Source organism: Lepus europaeus, chromosome 1 (assembly GCF_033115175.1).
Source record: "Lepus europaeus isolate LE1 chromosome 1, mLepTim1.pri, whole genome shotgun sequence".
Taxonomy (NCBI): domain Eukaryota; kingdom Metazoa; phylum Chordata; class Mammalia; order Lagomorpha; family Leporidae; genus Lepus; species Lepus europaeus.
Window position 1 is genome coordinate 163,561,950 of NC_084827.1, and position 27,988 is coordinate 163,589,937.

At 55.0% G+C, this 27,988-nt stretch overlaps 4 protein-coding genes across 11 annotated transcripts in view; 1 reads left to right on the forward strand and 3 right to left on the reverse strand.

Annotated features, from left to right (window-relative positions):
* The window catches only part of NHEJ1 (non-homologous end joining factor 1), a 104,350-nt gene extending 99,861 nt beyond the window's left edge, over window positions 1–4,489 (reverse strand). For 3 of the 4 annotated variants that reach the window (XM_062192093.1, XM_062192082.1, XM_062192073.1), the window contains exon 1: window positions 4,372–4,489. The gene's annotated coding sequence lies outside the window, so the exon portion shown is untranslated. Of the gene's footprint in view, window positions 1–2,891; window positions 4,152–4,371 lie in introns of those variants that run through there. The other variant, XM_062192101.1, reaches the window with a different exon arrangement.
* SLC23A3 (solute carrier family 23 member 3) lies at window positions 4,374–10,956 on the reverse strand. Its single transcript, XM_062197166.1, is given in 13 exon segments — window positions 4,374–4,418; window positions 5,619–5,800; window positions 6,064–6,144; window positions 6,147–6,168; window positions 7,894–7,939; window positions 8,163–8,235; window positions 8,471–8,699; window positions 8,701–8,759; window positions 9,875–9,893; window positions 9,896–9,998; window positions 10,091–10,248; window positions 10,370–10,561; window positions 10,936–10,956. Coding segments are annotated over 13 exon segments (1,230 nt in total).
* A 383-nt stretch (window positions 10,957–11,339) lies between these two features.
* Window positions 11,340–18,604, reverse strand: CNPPD1 (cyclin Pas1/PHO80 domain containing 1). 5 transcript variants are annotated; one of them, XM_062192164.1, is made up of 9 exons: window positions 18,587–18,604; window positions 17,345–17,440; window positions 16,878–16,986; window positions 16,335–16,416; window positions 16,058–16,178; window positions 15,845–15,973; window positions 14,945–15,006; window positions 14,211–14,328; window positions 11,340–14,007 (listed from the first exon to the last, which is right to left on the reverse strand). In XM_062192164.1, exons 2-9 carry the CDS (start codon window positions 17,414–17,416, stop codon window positions 13,462–13,464), a joined length of 1,239 nt encoding a protein of 412 aa, XP_062048148.1. In that variant the 5' UTR covers window positions 17,417–17,440; window positions 18,587–18,604; the 3' UTR covers window positions 11,340–13,461. The 5 variants fall into 5 exon arrangements, with proteins under 5 accessions (XP_062048148.1, XP_062048123.1, XP_062048157.1 ...); XM_062192139.1 differs by lacking the exon at window positions 18,587–18,604 and adding an exon at window positions 18,152–18,462; XM_062192173.1 differs by lacking the exon at window positions 18,587–18,604 and adding an exon at window positions 17,857–18,128.
* Window positions 18,605–18,754: 150 nt separating this feature from the next.
* RETREG2 (reticulophagy regulator family member 2) lies at window positions 18,755–27,988 on the forward strand. Its single transcript, XM_062192124.1, has 9 exons — window positions 18,755–19,094; window positions 19,359–19,465; window positions 20,125–20,155; window positions 20,500–20,635; window positions 21,036–21,120; window positions 21,365–21,508; window positions 21,652–21,746; window positions 21,885–22,020; window positions 22,260–27,988. The coding sequence occupies exons 1-9, from the start codon at window positions 18,814–18,816 to the stop codon at window positions 22,880–22,882; spliced, it is 1,638 nt and encodes a 545-aa protein (XP_062048108.1). The 5' UTR covers window positions 18,755–18,813; the 3' UTR covers window positions 22,883–27,988.

The window sequence follows — 27,988 nt, forward strand, 5'->3', positions numbered from 1 at the left end:
CCTAGTTCTGTGCCCAATCCCAGTTTCCTGCAAGTGTGCATCCACGGAGGCAGCCGGTGGGGACTCAGGTGGGTTCCATGTGGAAAACACAGATCGGGGTTCAGGCTCCTCGATTCCATCTGGCCCATTCTCGGCTCTTGTGGGCACCTGGGGGAGTAAACCAGCATGAAGGAGCTCTCTCCCTCTCTAACTTTCAAATAAATAATTTTTTAAAATAACAACAAACTCTGGAAGCTCTCAGGATTAAAACAAAAATCCCTGAGTGTTAGGCCTAGCAGCTAAGACATCACTTGGGCCGCCCACATTCCATATTGGAGTGCCTGGGTTCCAGTCTCAGCTCCTCTCCGAATTCCAGCTTCTTGCTACTGCATACCCTGTGATGGCTCAAGCAGTGGGGTTCCTTCCACTCGTGTGGGAAATCTGGATTCATTGCTGGCTCATGGCTTCAGCTTGCCTAGCCCTAGCAGTTGCAGGTGCTTGGAGGGTGAACTGCTGGATGGAAGCTCTCTCTCTTTTTTCTGACTCTCAAATAAATAAAATACATAAAAATGGTTTTTCAAATTTTTTTAGTTTTATTTATTTATTTTTTGACAGGCAGAGTGGACAGTGAGAGAGAGAGACAGAGAGAAAGGTCTTCCTTTTGCCGTTGGTTCACCCTCCAATGGCCGCCGCGGTTGGCGCGCTGCGACTGGCGCACCGCGCTGATCCGATGGCAGGAGCCAGGTGTTTATCCTGGTCTCCCATGGGGTGCAGGGCCCAAGCACTTGGGCCATCCTCCACTGCACTCCCTGGCCACAGCAGAGAGCTGGCCTGGAAGAGGGGCAACCGGGACAGAATCCGGTGCCCCGACCGGGACTAGAACCCGGTGTGCGGAGGATTAGCCTAGTGAGCCGCGGTGCTGGCCTGTTTTTCAAATTTATTTCTATGTATTTGAGAGTCAGAGATACAAAGAGAGAAAGAGAAATCTTCCATCTGCTGGTTCACTCCGCAAATGGTTACAATAGCCAGGGCTAGGCCAGGCCAAAATCAAAAGCCTGAAACTCCATCCAAGTCTCCCATGTGGGTGACAGGGCCTGAGCACTTGAGCCATCATCTGCTGCCTTCCCAGGTGCATTAGCAGGAACCTGGATGGGAAGTGGAGCAGCCAGCATGCAAACCAGCGCTAATATGGGATGCCTGCATTACAGATGGAAGCTTGACCCACTATGCCACAACACCAACCCCAATACAATGTTCTTTAAAGTCTCTGAAATGGAGGTTTATAATAGAGTCTGTGCCTGTGACTCCTCTGGGAGTAAATGAAAACTGTGGGCATGCATATCTACCGACCAGAGGGGGCAGGATCCACAGCTAAGGCCCAACTCTTAAAGGGACAATGGCACATATGAAAAGAATTAGTAATAAGCTCTGTGTCCAAGAGTAACAGAGAAGATCAAAATTCAACAAGAATCGAAATGACCTAGAAGTCATGAGTATGAAGAACATGACAGATGCAGACACTGAATTAAATTCCACATACGCCCACCAGGAGGCACTGCCATCAATTACATCCTGTCCTGCCGCACTGCCTGGATCTCCTGGAAACTAACTTTTCAACCTCAACAGATAAAGTGGTAGCCTTAACCTAGTGCTCAGTAACCTGGGCTGCTTGACAGAGAGTTTGATTATTTTTCCTGTGTTGGAAAAAAGGGTGATAAAATTTCCTTCATTATTCCAGTACATGCATACAAAATAAAGAGAAGTGCTGGAAGCGTGACATGACTTTTAAATATAAAGAAAACAATGCAATTTCTTATTCAGTATGATTAACAGAATTATTTCTATCTCAGCCTAAGCCATCATTTTTCCAACCATAGCCTAGTTTTTGAAGCATGACCTTGTAACATAACTTGCACAGTAACTACATGGGTGAAACATATGCAAGTGCTCCCAAAAAGCTCATGGAAAATAAGCATTATGAAAAAACTATCTGAATTTCAAAAATGTTTTGAACCAAAATGCTAACTTGTTCTAATATTTCTGAATAGGGTCTAGTTTGAGGCACTAAGAAAGGTAAGACATCAATTTAAAATGAGTCTCTATCAGAGCAAAGTGAGTTCTGCTAAAATTGAAGCAAAAACAAACATCAAACTGATGGTAAAGCTTGGGTGAAATCACTAATGCTGTGCAAAATGTTTGTGGGGACAATGCCCCAAAGGAATCCACAATTGACAAAATGCCTCAGTTGGTTTAAGAAGCGATGACTCAATGTTGAAGCCTACAGTAGTAGACTATCCATATCAATTTGCAAGGAAAGGGGCCAGTGCTGTGGCATAGTGGATAAAGCCACCGCCCGCAGTGCCGGCATTCCAAATGGGTGCCGGTTTGAGTCCCAGCTGCTCCTCTTCTGATCCAACTCTCTGCTATGGCCTGGGAAAGCAATAGAAGATGGCCCAAGTCCTTGGGCCCCAGCACCCATGGGGGAGCCCTGGAGGAAGCTCCAGGTTCCTGGCTTCAGATGGGCACAGCTCCAGCAGATTTGGGGAATGAACCTAACCTCTCCTCTCCCCTCTTCTCTCCTCTCCTCTCCTCCCCTCCCCTCTTCTTTCACCCTCCTTCTCTCTCTCCCTGCCTCTGTTTCTTCTGCCTCTCTATAACCTGGCCTTTTGAAGAGGATCAACAATTAACAACAGACACAATAGCAAACACCACAGATTTCCCAACTGGCTCAACTTGACAGTCTGACTGAATAATTAAAGTTGAGCAAACTTTCCACCCAAAAGGTGCCAAAACTTGCACCCATACTAGCTGCAGACAAGAGAAGAGCTTTCAATAGAAATTTTAAGCACGTGGGCTAAGCCTTCGAAGCACTTCTTCACACGACTGTAATGGGAGATGAAATACGAGTTTACCTGTATGATCAGGAAAACAAAGTACAATCAAAGCAATGGGCCACGAAGACACGGAAGTAGGCAGTCTAGAGCAAAATGTTTAGCAGAAAAATGCCAGGGAAAGCTTTACAAGAGTTCTCCGCCAGGACAGTGTTCTTACTTGTTTCTCACATCCAACGACAATTTTGTGAGTTTCAATGAGAAATCATTACGCATCGCCTTAGTCTTGATTTGACTTCTTCTGACTTTTTTGTTTTCTAATTAAAAAAAAAAAAAATCTCTAAAGGGCACTGATTTTTCTTCAGTTGATAATGTGAAAGACCTTATTGACATCGTTAGATTCCCAAGACCCTCGGTTCTTTAGGGACCTAGTAAACGGCTGATATCACCGATTACAACAGTGTCTTCAAGTTGATAAAGCTTATGTTGAGAAATGAAGTTTATATATCTTTCAATTCCAGTTTTCTACCGGCTGGTGAAGCCCCCTTGTATGCGGTGACTAATTTGCAGCAGGCTCAACACCTCATGTTTGGAGGACACATGTGTCACGTTTCCCACAAGCTCTTCCTAGAGGCAGGGGTAATGACTCAGCTGGTCTTCTCTGGATTAGGGTTCCATGGTGCCAAAGGTCGCAAACGCAAATGAGGTCACCAAATCCTTTTATCTCCTTTATAGGCACTCCCCCATGAGCGAAGAGTCATCAAGATGGTTTTTATTATTCTAGCCCGGCCCTTCGGAACGCCCAGCAGCTCAGAACCCTCCTATTGACGGATTTTGTTCCCTGTCGCGGAGGTGGGGCGGTGTTAAAATGTAGCTCTATGAACACGTCTCACACACCCTGCACCCGACCTCGCTTGCTGTTGCCGCCATTAGTCTCCTGAAGCTGCGGTCTCTAAACTTCACCCTGTTCTTTTTTCCTTCAAGGAAGCCCAACTCGGGAACGCAGAGGGAACGGTGCTGCAGGGAACCCGCGGGGATGGGGGGGTCCCCTCAGCACCGGTAGGCGCCCCAAGTTCCGCCCTCAGCTGTGGGGCCCCTCTGGGCAGTTCCTGTGTCGCCTATAGAGGGCAGCACGGCCCAAGAGACCATCCACGCCCGGCCACGCGTGCCCACAGCCTCGCCCCAGAGCCCAGCTTCCATCCACTCTCGCTGTAAGACTGTCCGCTTTCCCATTTCTACAGCACTGCTGGGATCTCTCTCTCAAAAAAAAAAAAAAAAGCCGACCACGCGCAGCTCCGACGCAGGAACCACCAGCCAAACAACCACCTCAGTCGAGCGCCACAAACCCGGCCCAGCGGCGGGAGGCGGATCGCGCACGCGCGGCTCCGCCCACTCCCGAAGGCCTGCCCCGGGGTCCCGGCTGCGCGCGGTCCCTGCTGGGAGAAAGCACCCGTGCCAGGCCCAACCAGCAGGTTCTCCGCAGCCTGTCGCGGGCCGTACCCGACCCTGGCCCTGGCCCCGGGCCCTGCCCCGGCCCAGACTAGAGCCAGAGCCTACCTACCGTCAGCTGCCGGAACAGCTCCCGCCCTTCTCGGAGCAGGCCCGAGGCTTAGTGGCAGATTTCCCCCCCCTTCACGGGGAGGCCGGGCCTTAGGGCACAGGGGGCGGTGCCCAGGGCCGGCGTGGGCGTGGCTTCCGGGCCCTCGGAGCTGGTGGAAGGAGCGCCCCGTGGCTGGGCCAATCTCAGTCCATTTCTGGAGGACCCGTTTTCCCAGGAAAACCAGGAGAGGTGCGGCGGCCCCTCTTGGAGTCACGCTGGCAGAGTAGTAAGAGTATCGGACAAGGTGCAGGAGAAGGGCGCCGGGTTTTGCATTTGTCAAACTCAAGCTACTTCTTTTCCCTCCCTGACCTGTCCAGCCTCTTTTTAAAATTTAAAGCGAGGGGACTGACCGTCCGGAACCTCTCAGGTCCTCACCAGCGATAGCGTTGTTTAGGAGTGGAACCTCCCGGCCTGAGTCTCTTGGTCTGACCTACACTCCCCCCTGTCCGCGCGTTTTTTTCTCCTCCAGCCACCCCTGTACTTGGGGTCCTTCACCCCTGTGGAACCTGAAACTCCTCCACTCACCGTGTACCTTCTGTGACTCGTGCTTTTCCCCAGCTGGGTCCCCTCGCCTGCGAATTTCTCCCCATCCGCTTCCCAAAACCAAGAATTCTCTTCATTTGTCCGGGCCATTGGTGCTTCCATAGAGCCTTTCCCACAATCCCCCATAAGAATGAACTGTCCCTTCCTCTTTGCACTCACAGCTACCTTCTGCTTTCCGTTTTAATTAGAATTATATGATTCTTTTAAAAATAGTAAATACCTTAAGAGTGCAGGCACCCAGTCATACCCATAGCTTTAATTTTGGGGTCTTGCATATGGGGGAGGGGCACTCAATAAATATTAAGTGAATGCTAGGGTTCAAATGGCATTGATAGTTCAAAGGCAAAAATCTCATTCATGGCTCGCTAAACCATGGCCCCTGCTCTGGAACCGGGCAAATTTAAGAGAAGGAAAGGCAGCCCACCTTGTAGGGAAATGAGACCTCTTGGTGGGGCTATGGTAACACATACAAACATGCACACCCTCTCCCTAGGACAGAGTAGGCCTCAGGAGCTGACTACCCCGCAATTTGGGAATGAGAGTTAAACTAACCAGGGCCGAAGTAAGAGTCCTGGCAATTACTAGGACCTTACAACTTCTCTGCTAGATGCAGGGCATGACTCCCGGAGCCAGGATGCAAATCTCCAAGGAGCCCCTGTCCTCACCCCTGAGGTCTTCAGGCAGTGGAGGGGCTGGGGATGCAGGAACACAGGTTCCTGAAGCCATCTTGGCAGCAGCAGAGCCATGAAGATGGCAAAGCCCACAATGAAGCTGTTACTCCCGGCGTCAGTGTCAGCCAGGGAGAAGCTGGAGAATCCAGCAGGCGGCACCACACTCCACCTGGCTCCTACAGAAGAAATCAAGGGGTCAGGAGAGGGCTGGCACAGCACACTACGGGCAGAGCAGGTTGTGATGGGAAATGCGAACCCAAAGGCTTGTTACTGCTTCCGCAAGAAACCCAGAAGCCCGGTCAGGAGTCCGGGATGTCGGGCTGAGAAAATGAGAGCAGATGCCACAAGTTCATATCCGCTTATCTAGAGAGGGAGAGAGAGAGGGTGCCAACCTAAATAACTGGGGTGGGGGTCCTGATCCAATAGCAGCCCTGCTGACGCATCCACTCATGGTGAATGGTGGGGAGGAGCTGGGCCAGCCCTGGGGAGAACCTGAGCCCCACGCAGAGCAGCCCCACGAGTGGGCCACTCGCCGAGATCCAGCCTACGTGAAGAAGAAACACTGGGCAGTGCAGCCGTCTCCATGAACAGTCTGACTCTACCTGGCCAGCTCCCTCGTCATCTGAATCCCAGCTCAGATGGTACCTTTCCAGGGTACCTGACCACTTTATCTGGAGTTGCCTCCTCTCTCCACCACACTTTGTTTTCTTCATAGTACTTGTCTCTCTCTGAAATAACCCCTTTCCTTCCTTCAATTGTCTGCCTCTCCCTTTATGAAGTCCTCAAGACAGCAGGATTTTTTCTGGATTTTTCCGTTACCCCAGCCCGGGCACTTGCCTAAGGCACAGGAGTTCAGTGGTGCTCTGTTGTCTGCCCCACATTCCCACCCTCTCCCCTCCTCTAGGCACCTCCCTAAGGGATGTCACCGGTATGAGTGCTGACCCAGTGCTGGCCACAGCTGGAAACTATCGGTGCAAGCTCCCTTCCTTCTCCCACACCTGCAGCTCTCCTGGCTGGCACACCTGGAAAAGGCTCGCTGTGCCCACGTTGGGGAAGCTGGAAGCCGTGTCCCTGGGATTCCCCAGCAGGCCAGCTGACACACCACCCAGCCCTCCAAGCTCAGCGCTCAGCTGCAGGTGTGTAGAGGGGGAGGAGGCAAATGCAGCAGCTGGCCACACAGGGCATGGCAGCCTAGGAAGCTGGTGGAAGCTGCCAAGGCCTTGGAGATGCCTGCAGCCAGAGCTCTGGGTGTCAACAAGGGCCATTCCCAATCACTTGAGGAAGAAGAAGGAGCCTCCTTGGACTAGCCTGAAGCCTGCAGCACCCCTCTGCCTCCAGTGGTGTGTATGATGCAAAGCATGAACACCCCCATTATCTTTGCAGATAATATCTCGGACCCAAACCACTGAACTCTAAGGAGAAAGGCCGATCCTTTCCCAGGGTCTACAGGCCCACTGTGGTCTGACCCCCACCTCTTTCTCCAGCTTCATCTCGCACCACACTCCACCTCTCTTCCCTGGGTCTGGACACACTGCCCTTGTTTTGGGCCCTTGGACTTGGCAGTGCTTCGGGACAACACACGGCGTTGCATATGCTGTTCTCTCTGCCTAGAACACTCTTCTCTCCTGCCTCCTGCCTGCTTAGCTCCCTCTCACCTCTTACACCTCAGCCATCTCCCCCCCAAGACCTGGTCCGGACTTTCCTGATGTAGCCAAGTTCCCCATTAGGAGCCCTCTTCACACAATGTATCTCCCCTTGGCTACACTTATGCTGGGGCAATTTCACATTCCCTTGAGTGGCTACTTAATAGCGTGAGTTTTCTGGGATACACTGGGCTCTGCGAAGGCGGCTCTGTGCCTGTTCATCAGGAAGGCCCCTGTCACATGCTTAGCATATGATCAACTCTTAACAGACCCTTATTCAATTGATGAATGAGCAAACTTCACACACAAGCCTCACAAACCATCTTTCTTTTCTGTGCTAGGGGACCACCACAAATGCCCACGGGGACTGGTGATACGAACCTGAAAAGTGGGCAAGCTGAGTCAGTTGGGAGCCATGGGGCTTCTAGAAACTGGTTATGTCTGTCTCCAACACTGCTCAAATGAAACACCTGTGGTGAGGGGCTGCCATGCCCCTCAGATGGACACTTTCTTTCTGCTGTGTGTTTCAGGCAAATATGGGATTGACCTCAGACATGAAATCTTGAGTCTAAGGAAATTGATACCTTGATGGGAGCAGGCCAATGAGGAGCTGGGAGAAAACTTACCTGGGTGAGACAGTCAAAACCAGGGTGCCGCCAAGGGCGTAGACATCTCCCAGGGAAGAGCTCTGAGACTCAGAAGGGTAGCCATGACCCATATGCAGGCCACAGGGACCAGCACCTGAGGGGCAAGACTGAGACGGAGGAGAAGAGCCCCTCCCCCAGAACCTTCGGAGCCAACCTTGGAGGGCAGACAGAAGCCAAAAAGTAGACGCCCTGAGTGAGCCCTCCCTACCAGTCCTTCTCACCTCAACTTCCTCTGCCCAGACCCCCACCTTCCTAGAGGAGCCAGAGAGCAGGGGTGTGAGTTGAAGGGGTTGAAGCTGGCCTCCAGGGGCATGGGGGTACCTGGAGGGGCCCAGGTGCTGAGAACACAACACCGCGAGCAGGATCAGCCCAGGAGAGAAAAGGAGCTTCATGGGCAAGAGTCAGTGGGCACCCTGCGGGGTGGAAATGGGGATGGGAGGGGGCAGAATGCCAGAAAACGGGGTCCCAGAGAAAGTCCCATCCCCTAGAAGAGGCAGGAAGCACCCTGGGCGTGGGTCATGGAAAAGTCTTGGATCCCAAATCTAAAACGTGTTGCCCCTGTTCAGGTCACTGCTGGATCTGACATGGCCAGCAGCTCTGCCCACCACCACCCCCAGTCCCGCACACCCCAGTGAACTCACACCCCTCAGGACTCCCAGCAAGGCCAGTTCCCAGTGAGCAGAGCAGAACTGAGCCAACTCCCTGTGGGCAGAGCGCCCCGCCACAACCAGGCTGGGGGCCGGCACCAGGGGTCCACAGTGGGGGAACGTGCAGCCAGGATGCCCCCACACCCAGCAGCCCCAGTGCACCCTACAGCAGCCCAGATAGCGCCACTGCCCCGACACCTGGTGGAGTGGAGGGGGAGAAGAGTTTCTGCTCAGCCAAGGTCACCTCAGCTGACTTCCTAACCAAACCCAGGGAGGGGCCCTTCCTGTGACCCCTTCCCCCAGAGCATCTCAACCCCTGCCTGATGAAAACAGCCTCCTCAGGGCCGGCCACCTGCAGTGCCGGCATCCCATGTGGGCGCTGGTTTGAGTCCTGGCTGCTCCACTTCCCATCCAGCTCTCTGCTGAGGCCTGGGGAAGCAGTAGAAGATGGCCCAAGTCCTTGGGCCCCTGCACCTACGTGGGAGACCCAGAAGAAGCTCCTGGCTCCTGGCTTCAGATCAGCACAGCTCCAGCCATTGTGGCCATCTGGAGAGTGAACCAGCGGATGGAAGACCTCTCTCTCTCTTTCTCTCTCTGCCTCCCCTTCTCTCTGACTTCCAAATAAAGAAATCTTTTTTAAAAATCTAAATATTTGAAAAAAAAAAAGAAAAGAAAATAGCCTCCTGGCTGGCGCTGCAGCTCAATAGGCTAATCCTCCGCCTGCGGCGCCGGCACACCAGGTTCTAGTCCTGGTTGGGGCGCCGGATTCTGTCTCGGTTGCTCCTCTTCCAGGCCAGCTCTCTGCTGTGGCCCAGGAGCGCAGTGGAGGATGGCCCAAGTCCTTGGGCCCTGCACCCGCATGGGAGACCAGGAGAAGCACCTGGCTCCTGGCTTCGGATCAGCGTGGTGCACTGGCCGCAGTGCACCAGCAGCAGTGGCCATTGGGTGGGGGGGTGAACCAACAGAGAAAGAAGATCTTTCTCTCTGTTTCTCTCTCTCACTGTCCACTCCGCCTATCAAAATAAATAAATAAGTAAATAATTTAAAAAAGAAAAAGAAAATAGCCTCCCCTGGCCCAGCACCACCTTTAACTCTCCTGCTTCCACTCCCCAGAGCTCCAGACCATGGCCACCAGGGGCCCTACATAGGCACAGCACAAAGGAGGCTGGGAGGAGTTAGGAGCATTGAGAGCAAAGGAAATGGGATGCAGACCTATTGCTCTTTCATGCTAGCTGGTGCCTGACCAGCTCCAAGACCCCTATAGTGCCTAGCAGCCCCACCACTTCCCAACGTCTATCCAAAGCCCACCCTACCCCTTGTCCTTGCTCTGTGCGCTCACAGTTTCCACGTGTCTGGATGACCAGAGGTAGCTTCTGTCTGGTCAGCAACAGAGCAGGGATAAGGAACTCTAAGGATAGAGCCTGGATAAGAGGGAGCCTGTAGGAACAGCAGTCCCGGCAGGTCTGGCGACATGTGGCAGCTAACAGGACCCCAGGCCTCTCCTCCACCCCAGGATCCCGGCCCCTCACCTACTGTCCAGCCAAGCTTGCAGAATGGTCAACACCCCACATGAAAAGAAGCTGGAGGCCAGGAGCTGAGAAGGGGAGTAGGGGAGTTCTCCAGGAGGGAGACTGCGAAGCAGGAGCAGGTGGGAGGCACAGGGCAGAGAAGCCAGGACCAAGATATGCTGTGGATAGAGGAATGGAGAAGAGCAGTCTTCAGAAAAGGGCAGAGGCACCTGATTCCAGAGGGGTTCGCGTGCCACACCTGCTTTGGCCAGCACCACCTGCTGCACCTCTACCTCCTACCTGCAGAGCCAGGAGCCAGCTGAGACGACAGGGGCAAGGCCCACTCCAGGAGGCCCAAGAATGTGAGGAGGGATTCTAGGGAGCAGGCAATGTCAGGGGAGCCAGGGCACCCCGGGAGTCTGTGGATTGGACTTGGATGAGATGGGGGGGGGGTGATCAGCTCAGGCTGCCCTGTCTATGGTCTTGTCTTGGCTATCTTGGGCCAGAGTTAGGAAGAAAGAGTAAGAAGAGCTTAGCATTTGAGTGAATTTAGCTCCCTGAGGGTGTAGAGAGGGTAGGGGTGTCAACAAAGCGGAGCAGCATAAGGATGAGGCATTTGGGGCAGGACAGGGCCCTCTCACCTTTGCCCAGCTCTTGTGCAAATTCCATCAGCCATTAACCCGGGAGCTGCCTTCTGGACCCCTCCCCCAAGAATCTTTATCCAGATTCTCTGCTCTTAGACCAGTCTCTGGGAAGGGGGTCGGGTGTGGAGGGGGACAGGGGAGGAGAGGTGCCCTGGGGAGGTTTTGTACTCTGTTCTTCCTCCCACCACCAGAACCATCATTGTTACAGCCACAATTCTTAACCTTTTCGGGACCAGGCCCCATGCGCTGGCTCAAAATGAAACTCACGGGGCGGGGGGGGGGGGGGGGGGGGGCTGGCACTGTGGCATAGTAGGTAAAGCTGCTGCCTGCTGTGCCAGCATCCCATATGGGCACTGGTTTGAGTCCCGGCTGCTCCACTTCCGAACAAGCGCTCTGCTATGGCCTGGGAAAACAGAAGATGGCCCAACTCCTTGGGATCCTGCACCTACATGGGAGACATGGCAGAAGCTCCTGGCTCCTGGCTTTGGATCGGTGCAGCTCTAGTCATTGCGGCCAACTGGGGAGTGAACCAGCGGATGAGGAAGACCTCTCTCTCTCTCTGCCTCTTCTCTCTGTATAACTCTTTCAAATAAATAATGTTTTAAAAAAAACACACTGCATCAGTGTGACCATCACGGCTGTACTCCGTAAATGTTTTCATTGTAACATGGAGAAATAGAATTATTAGTAACTTGTATTGCAAAATGTGAAAGTTTGAGCACAAACCAGAAGACACTGTAGCAGCACAATCGCCACAGCGAAATGCAGAATGACCACGGACATGACAGCAGCGATGCCAATGGACACTGGTGCTTGACTGGGGACTTGGCTGCCGGGAGCAGTGCTGATGCTGTGGGCCAATTTTCCAAAACAGTGAGCAAAGTGCTGATCCAAATGAGTAGTTTTGATTTCCAGGGAGGTATGTATGTGGTAAACTCAGTCTTTTTCAGAAGGTACAAAGATGACTTGACATGTGAAAATCCTAGGCTCAAACAAACCTGTACAGGGTTTTCACATTCGTGGTGACTGGCCAGTCATTTGAAATTTGTCTTCATAGAAAGTTGTGAACTTGTCATAGAAACGGGGTTCCTGAGCACCTCGGGCTATCCAGCATCCTGCTCAGGCTGACCACCCCACCCCACCACCGATCCTGTGACAATCAAAAGATGGCCAAAATGCCCCCTAGAGGGCAGTGCCACCCCTGCTGTGGACGACCGTCAGCAGTCCCAGATGCGGCTTTCCTTCCTCCAGCGAGCACCAACTTCGGAGTTCCTCTAACACCACCAACTTCTACCACATGTCAGATCAGTGAGGACGTCAGGATACAAGGTGGCCTGCCCCTAAGGAGCCCAGGGCACTCTGCTGGATACAGGGCTTGGCTCCCTAAGGATCCAAGGATGGTGCCCATCCAGAACATTCAACAAGGCCAGCCCCAGGCATGGGACAGTCACCGCTTATGTTCCATGGCATCCCAAGTGGAACAGCACTGGGGCCCCAGGGTGTTGGAAGCAGGGATGAGAGCAGGTTTGAAATAGGAACCTCTGGGGGCTGGTGTTGTGGTGCAGCGGGTTAAGCTGCCACCTGCAATGCCAGCATCCCATATGGATGCCAGTTACAATCCCCAATGCGCCACCTTTGATCCAGCTTCCTGCTAATGCACCTGGGAAAACTGGAAGATGGCCCAAGTGCTTGGACCCCTGCACCCACGCAGGAGACCCAGAAGAAGCTCCTGACTCCTGGCTTCAGTCTGGCCCAGCCCTGGCTGTTACAGCCATTTGGGCAGTGAACCAGTGGATGGAAGATCTCTCCCTCTCCCTCAGGATAACTCTTTCAGAGAAATAAAAATAGAATGCTAAAAAAGAGGGGGAAAAATGGGAACCTCTGACTGATGTCAGACAATAGGGGGGTTCTGAATGGGGCTCAGGGAAAAGGATTTGCAAAGTGACAAGATCAGGAAGTGAAGGGGTGAGGGTGGGGAAGGCAGGGACGGGGAGGAAAAGTCTTCAAGGGCTGCTGCAGAAGGAAAAGGCAGGCCATGCAACTCAGACTGTTTATTGAAACCTTAGTTCTACAAAAGCGTGAAAAACCCAGATACAAAGCGGCAGCCAGAGACGGCTGTGGACAGATCACCCCGGAAAAGACCAGAAGAGAGGGAAGCCTCGGAGTGCGGCAATAAGGTTGGAAGACAAAAGGTCAAGATTAAAGGTCCCAGCAGTCCTTGGCTCCCTTAGACTACACCCAAGGGGCGGGTGTAGCGAGAGGCCCACCTCACTCAGACCTCCCCCAGAAGCTCCCACCCTGGCCCCGTCAGTCCCCGGCTCTCCTGCCTTCGGGACATCACACAGACTCAGGTCAATGTTTCCTTCCTCCCCTCACCCCACCTCCCCCATTTCCCACACTGCTCCTTTCATCCTAGGGAACTCAAAAGCAGACTTCTAGAAGAGCCCGGGGTGGGGGGGGGCAGAGATTGGAGCGTCTCCTCTGTCCATCTGTGACGTGCCTGTGGTCACCGAGCCAAAGCTTTCCCTGGCACCAACACTGGCTGGCCAAGCAGCCAGCCTCTGAGGTCTAGGAGCGAACAACCTAACGACCTTTAGTCCTTCTGCCCAACCACCCCTTAAGCTCCTACCCAGGAGGACAGGGGACCAGCCAAGGACCCAGAGAGGTAGAGAGGGTGTAAATCAAGCTTTGCTGCTCCAGGTTCTCAGAGACTCCCAAATCCTCTTTAGGAATTCCTTGGAGCCCTACCTAGCCTGGGAAAATGAAAGATTTGAGGCGGGCCAGCTCCATGACACTGAAAAGCGAACACTGCTGGGGCTGGGGGAGTGGAGGAGGGACTGGGCTCCAGGGCCAGGATGGAGCCAGGCCATGAGTGTGGTACCAAGTGCTGGGTGGCCCAGTGGGGACCGTACGGTTGGGATCGTGGCAGGCATGGCAAGTGGGGGAGTCCTTCTGGAGCTTCTGGCAAAGGGGGCAATTATGGAGAAGAGTGGGAGGGGCAGGGGGGTCAGGGGGAGGCAGCGGTGGGGGAGCCAGTGGGGCCAGAAGACTGCCCCAGAGTGAACGCAGCCCCATGTCACCTCCCAGGCAGCTGGAGATGTTAGCAGGTGACGGCAGGCACTGTGGCACAGGAGAAGGGATGCAGGGCTCCAAAAGGCATCTGGAGGTCAATCCAAGGTCAGGAGGACCAGGTGAGGGGCTGCAGGACAGCCCCAAGGACTGGTGTATTACAGCCACCGATGCCACAGCCAAGGCCACACTGCTCACATACGCCATGGCTAACAGGCAGGAGAGCTACAAGAGAGGAAGTTAAGAAGCAGGTTTCTGACTGTCTTTAACACACTCTCCCATTTCCAGAAACGTGTATTCAAGCTGTAGCTCTCTTTGGCCTTTTACACCCCACCCTACCCATCTGCTTCCAAACCCCACCTCCTCAGCCCATCCCACCCTACGCCCCAGCCCCCTCATGCCCCTGATCCATCCTAACCCTGCCTCACCTTTACCAGGCGCTGGCAGAGGGAGCCCAGGGCCAGCTGCCACGCTGGCTGCTCCAGCAGCACGCACAGGTCTGTGTAGGTGTACCAGCCCCGCCGCCGTCCCTGCTGCTCGGCCACGCTGGTGGAAGATGAGAAGACACCGTGAGTCTGTGACTCTCCCAAGGCCAGCCCGCAGCCTTCCTCAGGGCCCACCGGAAAATACTGGGGAGCCTGCTACAGAGTCCAGCTGCTGAGGTAGAGCCTGAGGATGAGAGTAAAACCTGCATCCTTTCTTGTTTTTCTGAGAGGCAAGGAGAGACAGAGGAAGTTCCCATCCACCGGTTCAGTTCTCAGATGCCCCAGTAGCCAGGGCTGGGCTCCAAAGCTGGGAGCCAGGAACTCAATCCAGGTGTCCCACAGGAGTGGCAGGAACCCAACTGCTGGAGCCACCAGCACCGCCTCCTAGGGTCTGTGCCGGCAAGACTCTGTAGTCAACAGTAGGAGGAGGAGTCAAACCCAGGAACTCCAACGACACGGGAATCTTCACTGCTGGGTTAAATGTCTGCCCCAAACCTGGATCTTTAAATGCATCGCTCCTGCTCTCCTGAAGTGGCGCAGACAGCTCTGGGAACCACTATCTTGGGCAATTCTCTTTCCTGTCTCTTCCCTCCCCATTATCCCTCATGTCCAGCTCGTATGACTTAGGTCTCAGGCCCCAAATCCCTCGAGCCCTCCTCCCAATCCGCAGAACATACCAGCTCTCCAGCCAGCTCAGCACCTCAAAGATCTCCCGAGGGTCCGTGTAGAGACGCCAGTCCTGTGGGTGAGAAGAGACTGACATGAGCTGCAGTAGCTCCTGCAGCTACCATCGCCACCGTGGCTACCACTCACTTGGCACTTCCTACAAGCCGGAAACTGCTGCGAAAGCTAAAGCTTTCACGTGCTACTTCGTTTAACCACCACCTACCTGGCTTCTCAATACACCTTCCACTAAGGGCGAAGGGAGAAAATAACCCTGAGAGTGTCTGTAGGGAGCTCAGGGAAAGTCTGGAAGCAAATAATCAGAACCCAACGTGGTGGTAAGGCCTAACTCATGACCTCACCACTCCAGGAACCACCAAAAGTTGTGGTGTAGCAGGTTAAGCCACCACCTGCAATGCCGGCATCCCATATGGGTGCTGGATCAAGTCCTGGCTGCTCCACTCCTGATCCAGCTCCCTGCCAATGCACCTGGGAATGCAGCGGAAGATGGCCCAAGTGCTTGGGCTCCTGCCTCTGCACAAGAGACCGGAAGAAGCTCCTGACTCCTGGTTTCAGCCTGGCCCAGCCTGGGCCATTGCAGCCATTTGGGGAGCGAACTAGCAGATGGAAGATCGATCTCTCTCTTGCTCTCTCTCTCTCTCTCTCTGCCTCACTAAGTCTGACTTCCAAATAACTAAAATAAAACTATATATATATATATATATATATATATATATATATATATATATAAATTGCGGTTACTCCTGAAGGAATAGGAAGAAAAAACAACGACAGAGGGACAGGAGGATGAAACAGGGAGCGATGACAAAGAAACAGAACACAGTGAGGACAAAGGATGCGATGAAGGGGCCGAGGGGCGGAGAAACAGTGCAAGGCGAAGCACAGCTGCTCACCATGGCCCTCAGGAAGCCCCGCTCCAGGGCATTCAGGGTGGGCACGGCCACACCCCCAGCAGCTCCCCATTCGTCATTGAACACCTCCTCCTCCTCCCCTTCGTCATACAGGTACTTGCTGGCCACCATCTGCAGAGGCACCACAAGTGATGTCAGCAGAGCTCACACGGCGCTTCTGGCGTACCAGGGAGATGAAGGGGCGGGGCATCTCACCATGGAGATCAGGAACAAATCAGAGGACGACACGTGCTGCAGGTAGTCTGGGTTCCGGTGTCGGAGGCGCTCAATGTACACCAGAGCCAGCATCATGGCACACGGGGAGATACACGCCTCCCTGCGTGGTGGAAAGGCCCAGTAATTAAACCCAAGGGTCCTTCTGCTCCCACAGTTTTAAGATGCTCAACCCTATCTCTCCATCTTCAGAGATAAACATTCGCCTCTCTCCAGGGCCCAACCCTCTCAACCTCTGCCCCCTCACTTCCAGGCTCACCGGGACACATGCGCTACGTATTTCTTCTGGAGCCGGCGAATAGGGCTGGGGGCCGCCTTCTGCAGCAGTTCCACCGCAATGTCTGCAAGGGACAGAGGCAGGCAGACTGACAAACAGCCCCTCCCAGCCCCCACTGCTCTCGGAGGAGGCCAGGACCGCATGACCAGGCCTTACAGACAGGACCGCAGTAACAAAACAGAGGTCAAGCCCTCCCGCGCTGTGTGACCAAAAGTCCATTCCAAGTTGGATTTTCGGCTCCTTGCCTCAGGAAGGAGCTCCATTTCCCATCACCTGAAATTATTCAAGTCACTCATCTCAGGAGTAAACACACCTTGTTTACTTGGGAAATGCATGGTGGACCTCTTTGGAAAATCAAATGTTTCTGGTATACAAAATTAAAAATGATGTAGATGTTTTCATCAAAGTATTTTTTTTTAATTCACTTGGGCTAAAAGAACATGGAGCATAAACTGAATTCCTAAACCAAGCACCACCAAGGAAAGCTGCAGTCACTGCCAACACCCCCACCTCCTCACTTCTCACCTGCCACGGGGCTGGAGAGCTCCTCCAGGCTGCAGTCCGTCTCCCAGTCCCAGCCATAGTAGAGTCTCCTCCGGATCCTGGCACTCAGCTTCTGGTGTCCTGGGAGGAACTGAAACAGGGCGGTGAGGTGGTGGAGGGGGCAGGGCAGGGCAGGGAGATCGCGGCTCCGGGTTGGAGTTCCGGGCGGTGGGGACCCACCCCGCCTGATCCTCGAGATTGTTTGCCAATGGCAGCCTGGCCCACGGGGCGCACACCCACCTTGGGCTCCCCGGGACAGGGTTCAATGTCGCCAGCCCTACCCCCTACTCCTACACCCACGGCTCTCCCTCGGGGCCCTAGCGGCTGCGGCCTGGAGTAGGCACGGCTCGAGCAGCCCCGGACCCAGCACGGCAGCCAGGCGAGCTCAAGGCTCCGCACGGCCCGGAGGGGAGCGTAGGAGCCTGGGAAGGGGCAGGCCGCGTGCTCACCGAGAAGTCCTGGAAGCCGGTGAGGGAGAAGGTGCCTTCTTCGTCCAGCAGGAGCCCGGCTAGGTCCATCATGCCGCCAGCCACCGCCCTGCCAATCTGGAAGGGAAGGAGTCGTAAGGCGCCCGCGGAGCGGCCCTCGACCGCCGGCCCACCTGCCCCAAGCCTCCCGGGTGCGGGCCACCGCCCTCGCCCGCGCAGCCCCCTCCCCTCGCGGCGGCAGTGACAGGCGGGGCCCCGGGAGGCGGGTGCCTCTTCCTGTTCCGCCCGGGGCGCGGCGCTCACCTCCCCGGGTGAGCGGAGACTCTGCCGGTGCCGCGTCCGCCCCGCGTTTACAAGCCGTGGGGGCGTCGCCGGCGAGTCAGCGCGCCCGGCACTTCCTGCCGCCCGCCCGGCCTCCCGATCTGCCCTCGCCGGGCCAAGTCCCAGAGCAGAGCCCCAGGGGCCCTCGCCTGAGAAACGGGGACAGCTCCTAGGGGACCACGCCGCACGGAGGTTGGACGAGCGAGGCAGACCTTGTCGTGGCGACGCGGATACAATGAGAGGCACAACAGCGAGTCGCGCCCGGGTGTTTTCTAGAAGGCGCGATGCACACGCTCAGCCACGAGGCTGAAACGGTGCCCGAGGGACAGGGCGGGAGAAGAACCCTTTGGGTACCGTTGCGAAGTTTAAGCCTAAGTAAATGCTGTATTTTGGAGGGTTGCTGCCGAAGAGGAAGTGATCCCAAGGAAACACGGAAGGCCACACAAAAGGCTGACACTCCCCCCACCCGAAAGTAAACACTGAACAAGGTTTTATTTTTAAACTCACCCTCCCGCCCCCAATTTCACTCTTCCGGGGTGAGGGTGGCGGTGGGGGCGGGGAGGAAGGCGCTCCGAAAGTTTACGGAAGGAAGCTACGTTTCCCAGCGGGTGAAGCTGTTTTCGAGTCCGACGAGTGACGCGCTGGTGTTTGTTTACCCGCTGAGGGGAGGGGCCTGGGAGGACCCGGGCGCCCCGAGTTCAGCAACGGGACGGCCGCCGCCCTTTCCGAACAGAAACGGATCGTCCCGGGGATCCCGGCCTCGTCTGGAAGCCACTTCCTGGCCGCCCGCCGGGACTGCACCGCGGACACGGGGCGAGTGCCAGACCCCTCCCCGCCCCACCCCCACACACACACCACGCCGCCCTGTCTACACGGCCAGAACAGAATGGTGCCCACCGGCCCGGACCCTGACCCCGGGTCAGGACTTCAGCAAACACCCACCCGCGTAGGCGCGGGGGTCACGGCGGCCGCCGGCGCGCACGCGCGGCCCGGCCTATCCCGCCGGTTAGCCAGCGTCACGTGACGGGTCCGTCGCTCCGCCGTCACGTGACGCCCGTCCGCCAGCCTCTGGCCTCCTCGGCGTGCGCCCCCTTCCGCCTGACGCGCCCCCGGCGGCGGCCGCGCAGCCCTGGCTCCTCGCGGGCTCGGGCGGCGGCTGCGGCGGGGCTATGGCGAGCGGCGGCGGAGGCGGTAACACCGGCGCGGCCGGAGGCCAGGGGCTGGGCCTGAGCCTCGGCCTGGGCCTGGGCCTGAGCCTCGGCATGGGTGAGGCCACTGGCGAGGCGGAGGAGGAGGCGGCCGCGGCCGAGGCGGTGGGACGCCTGGCTACGACGCTGTGGCTGCGGCTCCGCGGCTGGGAGGCGGTGCTGGCGGCGGCGCAGCGGCTGCTGGTGTGGGAGAAGCCGCTGCACAGTCTGGTCACAGCGGCCGCGCTCAACGGCCTCTTCTGGTAACGGCCGCGGAGGAGGGGGCGGGGCCGGGCTGCGCGGGAGAGCGGGGGCGGGAGGGGCCTGGGTTGTCACTTGGCCTGCGGGGAGGTCCTGTGCCCCGGTGTGGGGGAGGCTGACGTCCGCCCAGCTTGCGTCGGCCCTCTGCGTCCGGGGCGCGGGCGAGGCCTGCAGGTGCGGGTCCCCCGTCCGTTGGCGCCCCTCCGCCTTTAGCGATGGACGCAGGAGCCTGTGGCACCCGCTCACCGCTGAGCTCTCTCCCTAAGGCTGCTGTCTTCGTCGTCCCTCCGGCCCTTCTTCCTGCTCAGCATCTCACTTCTGGCCTATTTTCTCCTGGATCTTTGGCAGCCTCGCTTTCTCCCGGAGGTTTCAGGTAAGCGTTTCTTTTTGCATTCGTCAAGCAGCCATTGTGTACTTGGATGGAGTTGGCTGGTGAGGGGAACCCTGCCCCTCCCCGCTCCTCCGTTTTAGGAAATTGCCTGTGATGAGAATTGTCCCTTTTCCCAAAATTGATGTTACCGTGGGTGTAGTGGTTACCAGTGTGGACTCCGCAACGAAATTGCCTGCCTTGCTTTCCGGGAGCTGCCGCTAACACGGGTGTAACGTTGTAACTCGAAAGGCTGCTCAGTATCTGTTTAACTCCCTCTCCTTATCTATAAAGCAGGGAGAATAGACTTTGCTTCGTACAGAAGCGAGGATGTAAATGAGAGAACACGTGTTAGGTGTTCACCGTATTGCTTCCTATAAGATAGAAGGCAGGTTAACGTCAGCTGATTGCTTCGTCGTTGTTGCTGTCCGGATAGCAATCGGTGTTTTTGGAGCAGTTAGGTGCCAGGCTGTGTGTGAGATACCTGGGATAGAAGCGTGAGTGGGATGGAAAGGGTAAGAAGTCTGGAGACATAAACCGGGTCGTGTAGTACCTCCCACCGGAAACGTGCTGTGAGACTCCAGGCAGCAGGCAGCTGTTTCTGCCTTGGGGATGCCTCCCAGACCCCCACCACTCAATGATGTGTCCCCCTCCTCTCTCTCTAGCGTCATCCCCAGAGGAGCCACACTCTGACAGGTGAGTGCAGGCCCCAATCCCCAAATCCTGCCTTGCTTGCCCGTGCCCCATTTCACCACAGAGGGCAATCCTGCAGCTCCTGCAGTCACAGCCCCACCTTAGCAAACGGACTGGTAGCGAGCTGCAGAGTTTGCTGGGTCCCACGCTCCTGTGTAGGTGTTTTGCTGCCTGCTCCTCTTGGGATGGAGGGTTGGGTGCTCTGGGCTTTGCCTCCCCGGACCGGACAGCCTCCCTTTGCGAGGTGGGGTTGTCCGCTTCCTTAAAGATGTGATATGCTTGGAGGGATTTGAGTGCTCAGGAAGCTGGTGTCTGAGGCCTCCAGGGGTTGTGTCGTGTCTCCCCAGTGAGGGTGCGGGGTCAGGCGCCCGGCCGCACCTGCTGAGTGTGCCCGAGTTGTGCAGATACCTGGCTGAGAGCTGGCTCACCTTCCAGATTCACCTGCAGGAGCTGCTGCAGTACAAGAGGCAGAATCCAGCTCAGGTAAGCTCTCCTATGTTCTACAGTGGCTTCCTGCGCCGTGGGGGCATGGGGGAGTGATGTGAACTCCAGGGTCGGAGACACAGAAGGAAAAGGCCTGAGTGCCTCCTTAGGGCAGCGCGCACAGCTCATCTGTGGTACAGGAGGCAGGCTCAGGCACAGAATAACTGATACGTGGACACTGCCTCGGCCAAGGCCGACCAGTGTGAATGGTGGGTGTTAGGTGGTTTCTGTGGCAAACTTCCTGACTGGTGGCGTCAGACATCCTCTTGAGTAGAGCAGCTCACTGCGTCCCTAGATGGACTCCCATCCGTCTACCTGCTGAGCAGTGGCTCCCACCCAGAGGAGTGGCCCGCACCCTTGGCTCACCGTTCCTCAAGGCCCCCCGTGCTCTTCCCTGCAGTTCTGTGCCCGCGTCTGCTCTGGCTGTGCTGTGCTGGCCGTGCTGGGACACTATGTTCCAGGGATAATGATCTCCTACATCGTCTGTGAGTAGTCTACCCTGGACTAGTCCCAAGGGAGTACTGTGTGCACGCTCTGCTCGGTGCCTCATTGGTGGAGGTCTCCAGGGATGCAGGAGTGTTACTAACAGTGGAAGAGTCTGCAGGGAGGGGGCCGTAGGAGTGGAGGGGAAACACCAGCACAGCTTCGGGAAAGGACCTTGGGGACAGTTGAATGAGCGCCCCTCAGAAGCAGGCGTAGGGAGCGCTGAGTGGACCTTCTGACCCGCAGTGCTGAGCATCCTGCTGTGGCCCCTGGTGGTTTATCACGAGCTGATCCAGAGGATGTACACTCGCCTCGAGCCGCTGCTCATGCAGCTAGACTACAGCATGAAGGCAGAAGCCGACGCCCTGCATCACAAACACGACAAGAGGAGTAAGCGGCTCCCTCGACCTGGGACGGTGAACGTGGGGGAGGGGCTCGGGTGGACTTCAGATCTCCGGTTCCTTGGCCCTGTGCGCCCCACCTCCCCCCGTTGGGCCCGCTTGCTGAGTGCCCTGCTGCTCTTGCTTCCCTAGAGCGCCAGGGGAAGAACACTCCCCCAGGAGGCGATGAGCCACTGGCAGAGACAGAGAGTGAAAGCGAGGCGGAGCTGGCCGGCTTCTCCCCAGTGGTGAGGCCCACGGGAGACGGGGTGTCAAGTAGAAGGCTGGGGAAGAGTTGTCCGCGTCGGCGCTGCCACCTCTCAAGGCATGGAGGAAAGGTTGCTTCTCTTGTGCCCTCACCTGTTGTGTCCGTCCCGGGTCTGCAGGTGGATGTGAAGAAAACGGCACTGGCCTTGGCCATCACGGACTCGGAGCTTTCAGATGAGGAGGCTTCTATCTTGGAGAGTGGCGGCTTCTCTGTGTCCCGGGCCACAACTCCACAACTGACCGATGTCTCTGAAGGTACAGGGAACACTTTACCCCTCCTGATCTTCCTGGGCCACGTTATAGGACGTTGGTTATACTCCCTGGTCCTCCATGAACGTCTTATCTGGACAACTACTAATTCAACTCCAAGTTTCTGGAAGACCTTATACCTGAAACCTGGCTCAGCTCCATGAGTTGAGTTCTCCTTGAGTTGTTCTGTTCTTGTGGCCAATCAGAGCAGGACGCCCATTCTTAACCCTTTGTTCTCTGTACAGATTTGGACCAGCAGAGCCTGCCAAGTGAGCCCGAGGAGGCCCTGAGCCGGGAGCTGGGAGAGGGAGAGGAGGCAGAGCTGGCCCCTCCCGAAGACATGCTGGGCCCTCCTCAAGCCCTCTCAGGGCAAACCCTGGACTCGGAGGAGGAGGAAGACATGGCCGCCAAGGACACCTTGCTTCGGCTCTCATCCCCCCTTCACTTTGTGAACACGCACTTCAATGGGTCAGGGTCTCCCCCGGATGGAGTGCCGTGCTCCCCTGGAGGACCAGTGGAGACGCTGAGCCCTGAGGCAGTGAGTGGTGACCTCACTGATCCACCCAGCACCCTGTCACCCCCACTTTGCCTTGCTGAAAGTGACCCAGTCCCCTCTCCTGCCATGCTCCCACCTCCTCCCCAGGACTCTCCCCAGCCCCTGCCTGCCCCTGAGGAAGAGGAGGCACTCACCACTGAGGACTTTGAGTTGCTGGATCAGGGGGAGCTGGAGCAGCTGAATGCAGAGCTGGGCTTGGGGCCAGAAGCACCCGCAAAGCCCCCTGATGCTCCACCCCCTCCATCCGTGGGGCCTGATGCCCATTCTCTGGTACAGTCAGACCAAGAGGCTCAGGCCATGGCAGAGCCATGAGCCACAGGGGAAGGAGCTGCAGGCACAGCAGGGCTTCCTGGCTGGAGGCGCCACTGTTTCCTCCTGTCCCTGAAGCTCTGAGGAGGGCCAGCGTGGGGCAGCTGGCTGTCAGATGGTAGCCACTCCACCCTCTGCCTGCCTGCCTGCTGTCCTGGGCCTGGCGTAGTACCTGTGCCTGGGATTGGTTTTAAGTCTGTAAATAATTTTCCATTTGGATTTGTGGATGTGAACAGGGCTAGGGAAGTCCTTCCCACAGCCTGCACTTGCCTCCCTGCCTCATTTCCATTCTCATTCCACGAAGCACCAAACCCTGGTGGTCTAGCCCTTTTTTTTTTTCCTCCTATCCTCAGGGACCTGTGCTGCTCTGCCTTCATGTCCCACTTGGTTGTTTAGTTCAGGCACTTTATAATTTTTCTCTCCTGTCCCTTACTCCTCTGCTTTGTTTTCCTGCTGTGTCATGTCCTTAGCAGCTCAACAACCCCTCCCCCCACCACCACCTTTGCCAGCTCCACTTTCCCAGCAGGCACTGCAAAGCTTTAGGGAGGCTCCTGGTCTGGGGGAGAGGGGGTGGTAAAGAATAAACCCAAGGTGGTGGGTCAGACCAGGAGTTCTGCATTAGGTCACTGTACCCTCTGTAACCGCCCCTGCACCCTCGCACCAGGTCAGCCCAGCATTTCATGGTGCAGGAGGGCAGAGAACCTACAGCACACGCGCCAGCGCTGGGATTGGTGAGCGTGCATTCCGTCACTGAGATGGGGGTCTCCTTACTGCCGTAGGGGGGAAGAAGGAAACCTCCTCTGGGCCAGGGATGGCCCAAGTGTGGTGGGAGCCCCGTCCCAGGGCCAGGAAATAGTAACATCTGTGCAGGTGTCGACTGGAAAAATAAAAGCGTTGATTGGCTGGAACCGCCGCCCGCCTGCTTGCCTGCCTGCCTGCCGCCTCACTGCTTTGCTTTCCACACACACTGAGCTTTGTCTGCTCTTCACCTCACCCCCTTTCACCCCAGTCTTGCTCCTGGCTGTTTATTTACCTTGGTGCAAAACAAGGCCAGAGGCAAGGCTTAGCCTGACCAGCCTAGCTTCCCTTTATGGCAGTGTGGTGTGTTAGTGAGATTTAGCATGTGTGAATAAAGTGTGTGCAGGAGGAACTGGCTCTGTCTTCCCAATCACTAGAACTCTAGGATCATAACAATTGTTTCTGTCTGGGTGCCTGCAAGCCTAACCCTGTCTTCCATGCAGTTTTTCACCCTTCCACCTGCTAACAGTTGACTTGTTCAGCCCTGGTTTGTCTACACTGGGAAAACCAGTGAAGCCATGGAGTTCTTACACCTGTATCAGAACTAAAGTCAGGCCAAGGAACACTGAAGAGATAGTTTCTAACACTTAGTGAGTGCATAGTATGCCCCTGCTCTATTCTGAGTGGTTTTTATGTGTATTAACATTTTTCTCACAATGCTGGGGCACATACTGCGATTGACTTCCCAGAGGCCATGAGGACCAGTGAACAGCCAGGATCCAGCTCAGGCAGATAGGTTCCAGCAAGCACACAGTAAGCCCCTGTCCCTTAGGGCACAACGGTTAAGACGCTCAGGGAGGCAGGAAGTGTAGAGTGGACTCCTGGCGGTCCTTCCTCCATGGGGAGCAGAGCCCGGAACAGAGCAGATGGCCGCCTTTGGAGTTCATGTCCTCAGCCTTCAGCTGCAGCTACCATATGGCAATGCTCCCTGTCTTTTGGGTTGATTCCTATGCCACGTAGTTTGTGTGTGAGAATTTTCCATTGTCAACCATTTGCCAGGGAGACAATCTCTTAGGGATACCTGAGGCTCCGTCCTCTGCCACTGGAAGAATGTGAGCTTTTAATCATCTAGAAAACGGAAAAACAGTTCTGGTTGACAAACAGGCATTCAAGAAAAAATAGAACTGAACAATCAGACAAAGGTGGCCAGTACCCTGCTTTTAATCCATTTCCTTGTTGGACTTGCTGTTTGAGGACAGAAGCAGAAGCCTGTATCTGGGTCAAAATACTCCTCTTAGGTTTGGAGTTCCATAGGAATCTCTTCTTGACATTCCTTTTGGTCTGATGGTTGCTGCAGAGTTGTTTATGAATTTCTTATTATCAGGTGTCCTAGTCATTTTGTGCCATGTAGTGAGAGAGACAAGAAGAAATCTTTTCATATGAGCGAAAAAAAGCCAGAAATATGAAACCTACAATTAGACTAAATAAAAATCAATTGTAGAAATCCAGGCTAGGGGAAGAAGAGTTGGTTGCATGCTCCCGCTGGGGGTGGGGACAGTGCCCTCAAGTTAACTGTGTAGTCAGACAGCAGGTAGTGTAATGTCGCTGCTCATAAATTCAGCTTTGTAGCCTGCAAACAAGGAGGGTAATACTCTAATGTGCTGCCAGTGGGTGGCTTGCTATGCTTGTGGACAAACACAAACTGCTGTGTGCCCGGGAGAGGCCACCAGAGACGGCTGAAGTCCTCACTGAGGGACCATTGAAAGGACTGCAGATGTTGAATCCATGGAGAGCTGGGTTGAGCCATGTCAGCTGCCCCGAACTGTGAAGGCCGTAGGGCTTCAGAGAGCAGAAATTAAATCTTTGGGTACAGGTTGATTGGTAATAGTGCTGGATAGAATTTAGTTTTCTGGTCAAAGGATATGGCAAAACAGTAGATTTAAAGGATCTTTAAAAGTACAGTGACCAGGGGGCTGGCGCTGTGGCACAGTGGATTAAAGCCCTGGCCTGAAGCATCGGCATCCCATATGGGTGCCAGTTCTAGTCCCAGTTGCTCCTCTTCCAATCCAGCTTTCTGCTATGGCCTGGGATAGCAGTAGAGGATGGCCCAAGTTCTTGGGTCCCTGCACCCATGTGGGAGACCCACAAGAAGCTCCTGGCTTCAAATCGGCCCAGCTCTGGCCGTTGCGGCCATCTGGGGAGTGAACCAGTGGATGGAAGACCTCTGTCTCTCTGTCTCTACCTCTCTCTATAAGTCTGTCTTTCAAATAAATAAAATAAATTTAAAAAAAAATGTACAGTGACCAGGGCCAGTGTTGTGGTGTAACTGGAATGCTGACATTCCATATGGGTGCTGGTTCATGTCCAGCTACTCCACTTCTGATTCAGTTCCCTGTTTTTGATTTTGTTTTTAAGATTTATTTACTTATTTGAAAGGCAGAGATACAGAGAGAAGGAGTTCATCTGCGGTTTCATTCCCCAAATGGTTGCAATGGCCGGGGCTGGGCCAGACCGAAGCCAGGAGCCAGGAGATTCATCTGGGTCTCCCACATGGGTGCAAGGGCCCAAATACTTGGGCTTTCTTCCACTGCTTTCCCAGGGGCATTAGCAAGGAGCTGGATCAGAAGTGGAGAAGCCAGGACTTGAACCGGAGCCCATATGGGGTGCTGACACTGTAGATGGAGGCTCTGGCCCCTCGGTTCCCTGTTAATGGCCTAGGAAAAAGCAGCAGGAAATGGCCTAAGTGCTAGGGCCCCTGCCACCCACGTAGGAAACCAGGATGAAGCTCCTGGTTCCTGGCTCCTGGCTTCAGCCTAGCCAAGTGCTAGCTCTTACGGCCATCTGGGGAGTGAACCAGTGGATGGAAGATCTCTCTCTCACTCTGTGTTTCTCCCTCTAAGTAAGTCTTTATAAAAAAAAAAAAAGTACAGTGACCAAGGACAGTGGTTCTAAAAATTGCTAATTCTATATGGGAAGACAAGTCTCGTATGTACCATGTTTTGTTTTTTATCATCCAACGGGATTCTCTCCTTCCATCTGCTCCCTGAAATGTTGGGACTTTGTTGGGTGGTACTGGCTCGCTTTTCTTGGCACTCTGTTCAGCCATCCTGGGCAATTTCACGTCGTCACTAATGTAGTTCCCACTTGTGCTGTTGTGTGTCTCGGTACAGCTTCTTTCCCACAACTTCCAATGAGGCATCTCCTCTTGAAGAACCTTCTGCTCAACGATCAAAACCTGAACGCATCCTCTTATCACCCTCTTTCTACTTCACTCCCACCTCCCCCAAACCGAAGGCTTTGTATCTTCCATCTTGCTTGCCTGCACCACAAGCCACAAAGACCTACGTTTCCCTCATTCCGCATCCACCTGATCACCAGTTACTACTGATCTGGTGCCATAATCATTTCTCAACTCGGCTGCCGTCATGGCTGTGATTCATTTTCCTCATCTCTCACTGCCCACATTCTTGTTCCCCACCCAAAATTCACCCCCAGCAACATACCTAGATTATTTTAAAGTACAAGTTAGATGATCTTTCTGCTGATTTACTATTCACCAAAGGCTCTCCTCCTAACAAGATATAAATGCAAGAGCCCTAGTATGGTTAAGAATCCTGAAATTGGAGCCTGGCCTGCTCAGCCGTCTGCCCTCCCCTAGCCTCCAGCCCCACACATCCTAGGCCTCCACTTAGCAAATGCCTCATTTGTCTTTTAAGATGCACTACAGGGGACTGGCAGTATGGCGCAGGGGGTTAACCTGCTGCTTGCCTCACCGGCATCCCATGCTGGAGCACTGGTTTGAATTCTGCAGCTGTGCTTCTGGTCCAGCTCCCTGCTAATGTGCCTGGGAAGGCAGCAGAGGGTGGCCCAAGTCCTTGGATGCCTGCCACCCACGTGGGAGACGAGGAGGGAATTCTCTGCTCCTGGCATTGGTCTGGCCCAAATCTGGCTGGTTCAGCCATTTCAAGAGTGAATTGGTAGATGGAAGGTCTTTCTTTTTTGCCTCTCTCTCCTTCTCTCTCTGTTGTTTTGCCTTTCAAAAATGATGTACCTCAGACCACATCTCATCTGTGACCCTCCCCGGTAGCCTCCATCACTGCCCCTCCTCAGTCCAGCTCTCTGAGATCAGACAAGATCAGGTGTGTTCAGGGAGGTATGGCCATAGACTCCAGCTCTCCTAATGCCCTCACAGTTCTTGGGCACACTTCCATTCTCCTGCATACCACATGAAACCCCCATACTCACTCTACAAGTCTGTGTCTGTGTAGCCTCTACTCTACGGCTTATTCTTAAGGGTAAAGGCTATGTCTTACTCATCGGAATGAAAAGTTGGCATGTGCTAGATGTTCAATAAATGTATGTGAGACTAAA